The 3,217-nt window shown below is 35.0% G+C and overlaps 1 protein-coding gene across 1 annotated transcript; it reads right to left on the bottom strand.

The window, feature by feature from the left end:
- On the bottom strand, window positions 324-2,930 carry LOC107645941 (exonuclease DPD1, chloroplastic/mitochondrial). The gene is made up of 4 exons (XM_016350096.2): window positions 2,669-2,930; window positions 1,219-1,858; window positions 772-977; window positions 324-685 (listed from the first exon to the last, which is right to left on the bottom strand). Exons 2-4 carry the CDS (start codon window positions 1,791-1,793, stop codon window positions 468-470), a joined length of 999 nt encoding a protein of 332 aa, XP_016205582.1. The 5' UTR covers window positions 1,794-1,858; window positions 2,669-2,930; the 3' UTR covers window positions 324-467.

Raw genomic sequence — 3,217 nt, 5'->3', positions numbered from 1 at the left:
TAAAAAGGTATTATAGTAAAACTCAATACATGATAAAAGTCTTGAAAAGTTTTTATAAGAAAAGATCCATTCCAACTTTCACTATTTTAGTAGGCACAGATTATTTCATCTATAGTCCGTGGCATTTGGTTCCCTGTTGAATGGCTCTACTGATTTATAAATGATATCCCAAATAAGTCTAAAGAAATTTTTAGTGAGATATTTTAGTTCTGAACAAATTTTACTCACTAAATTATTCTCAAAATTTTATCTTTTAGATAAATTAATTTTGATATTAAATTGACGAAATCAATACTTATCCAACAAAGAAAAAAAATTCAGACTTTGGTATATAATTATCAAATATTATATTGAGAATAATAAGATAACAATTACAATGTTTCTTTTCACCTTAAAATACAAATCCAGCCCCATTTTTGGGTACAAATAATTTTTTTGCGTTACAACAACTGCAAAGTACTGTGTAACTAATCTGAATTCTTTTTCTTCTTGGAGTTGATAATATCGAATGCTGTGAATGATCTTTTAACAAGGTCAGAGAGGGTCAACTTCAGATCACCGGTTAACTTACGAAGTACCAGAGCCAATGTGTTAGCATCTACCATAGCTCTATGAGCTTGGCCATCAACATTGATTCTGTAGTGCTCACACAATGTACCAAGGGATATTGAGGTTGATTTTGTTCCTGTTAACACTCATGTTAATGCTTTCATACATAAACATTAAAAAAAATAATTGTGTATTTGTTGAAGCAAATAGAGAGAAAGGGACCTCTGGCCTTCATGAGTTCTCGTGCTAAAAGAAGGGTGTCTACAAACAGCCAATTAGGAGGAATCTCTGTAGAATGTCGCCTAAATTCGTTCATGATGAAAGGAAAGTCGAAAGCGCGACCATTATGAGCAACCCATAACACATATCCCCTAGGTTTCTGACGGCTTCGAACAAATTGCAATAAGATGGGAATCAGTTCTTGCATCCTACAGAAAATTCAGAAGGCCACAGGAAAAATACTCAGCAACTCCCTTGAAAACTTTTAGCAATAGTTTCAGTTAACTCAATCACCATCTCGATGAACGAACTGGCTCAAAATTTAAGCATTGATACATTCAAATAAATTCCACAAGACTGTGTTATAGAGATAGTGGCAAAATTTGTTGTTGCAAACATAAACATAATCCAAGGAACTGAAAATGCAAGAGATATAGACATTTAAGTTACCTTGGAACCTCAGGTCTGTCCACCATATGAGTAGTAATGTGATGAATGTGTGAATTAGGAACACAGCGTTCAGGATTTACAAGAGTTTGGAATGTGCTGTTCTCACCACCCTGAAGGTCTCGAAGTGCAATCTCAATGATCCGGTCATTTTCTCTGCTGAATCCAGTGGTTTCAATATCAAAAGTAATGACTGTGACTAAGCTAGACAAGTCTTTATTCTGGGCAATCTCTTGTTGTAAGTTACAGTATTGAACATTGTCGAATTCAACTACCTGTTCTTTATTTACATTTTCTGTAAAACTTTTTAAAATAGGTTCACTCAAAATTTCATGCTTGGTACTTCTTGATTTGGTGCTCCCAGTGCCTTCTGTATTTGTGGTTATAGGTCTTCGAGTCCACTTCCTTTTCTGCCCTCCTTGAAGCCCATAAATTCTAGAACTAAGCAGCCTAACACTAGAATTGTTTCCACAAGTCTTACTCAAACTATGAAAGGTTTCACCCCAATAATTTGCTAAGCCATGTATTCTACACCTAGGTACTTGCACTAACGAAAAAATCATGGATCCTGCCCTCATCTGACTTCAATAATGAAAACTGAGAAAAATACTAGACTGGGAATTCTTCAGCCTGCAGCTACAACCTGAAATTTAGACAAACAGTACAAATATAATTCTAAGAGACTTTAAAATCAGGAATCATCATATAGGACTGATCCTATATTGAACACTACTAAATCCAGCATAACAGGAAGTCACAAAAATATATGCAGAAAATCAATTGTCCTAACAACCTTCTTGTGAACAAAATGCTTAATTGATATTTTATAGCTTTTGCCAAACAGGGCCAGCAATCAAATCCTGCCTAATGATAGAGAAAAGATAATTCTTGTTGAGACCAAAATAAGTAACCTCAAAAAGCGGTAAGTGGTTTCATGGGGAGAATTTCAGCAGGTAAGTGGTTACTTTATTCAAACAGTACTTTCATCAACGTTTTTGTTTACCACATATCACTGATGATCAATTAAAACCAATACCATTCAATAAGGCATAGCAGTAGAAGTTTATCACATCCTTCAGCCTCCTACAATCATAAATTTGCACATAACAAACAAACATTGCTTCTTTTCTTTTTTCTGCTAAAATCCCATAATGTACCCATCAAACAATAAAAGAGGAGAAGACAACTGGCACGATTCATTATCCGAAACACTTGGATGACAGAAGATTGAACATGAATATACAAGATGCGAACTGTTCAACCAAACGGTTACTTGTTTCCCTCCAGATATGTGAGAACAATAATCAAACACCTTATAGGCAATATGAATAAAAGCGAATTGAAAGGGAAAAAGATGTCGGGAGAGTATGAAAATGCTACCATTGAGTCCTTGAATCACAATTGACATAGTTGAAACTAAAAGAGAGGAAGGCAGTTAAAGAATACGAATTACCTGAAGACGAGAGAAGGTGTGATTGGAAGTGTGAAGGAAAAAGCATTTACAGGGAATAGGAAGTTATAGAGAGAGAGAGAGAGAGAGAGAGAGAGAGAGAGAGAGAGAAGTTGGGAACAGCGTGCGATGTTTAACTATAACGAGAACGTAAGTTACGGATCGCCCTTGTTTTGTCTTTCCCTTCACTCAAACCATTTCCTTCTTCTCTTTCTCTCACTGCAGACTCTCAACTCTTTCTCAAATCTTTCTTATGGCCACTATTAACCGTTGTTTCCTTAGTTAATTATGTCCTCTCGTCACGTGATGGGTCACATGCCATAGTGTCTTCGATGCATTTCCCATACTTTCAATTTATTTTTTTATCCATGCCTATGTTAGGATTATTTATTTATTATCATTATTTTCACCGTGATCATACGTGACCAATCCTCTTTAATCAAAGAGAAATTTTTCTTCTTCTCTGTTCATTTTAGAATGTTAGGGGCCATCAATTTTGGTGTTTTGTAATCATCAATTGGCTATTAATAATATTTTTAATAATGTAAAATT

The sequence above is a fragment of the Arachis ipaensis genome, chromosome B06, assembly GCF_000816755.2.
Source record: "Arachis ipaensis cultivar K30076 chromosome B06, Araip1.1, whole genome shotgun sequence".
Classification (NCBI taxonomy): Eukaryota; Viridiplantae; Streptophyta; class Magnoliopsida; order Fabales; family Fabaceae; genus Arachis; species Arachis ipaensis.
This window is presented reverse-complemented; position numbering and strand designations above follow the sequence as displayed.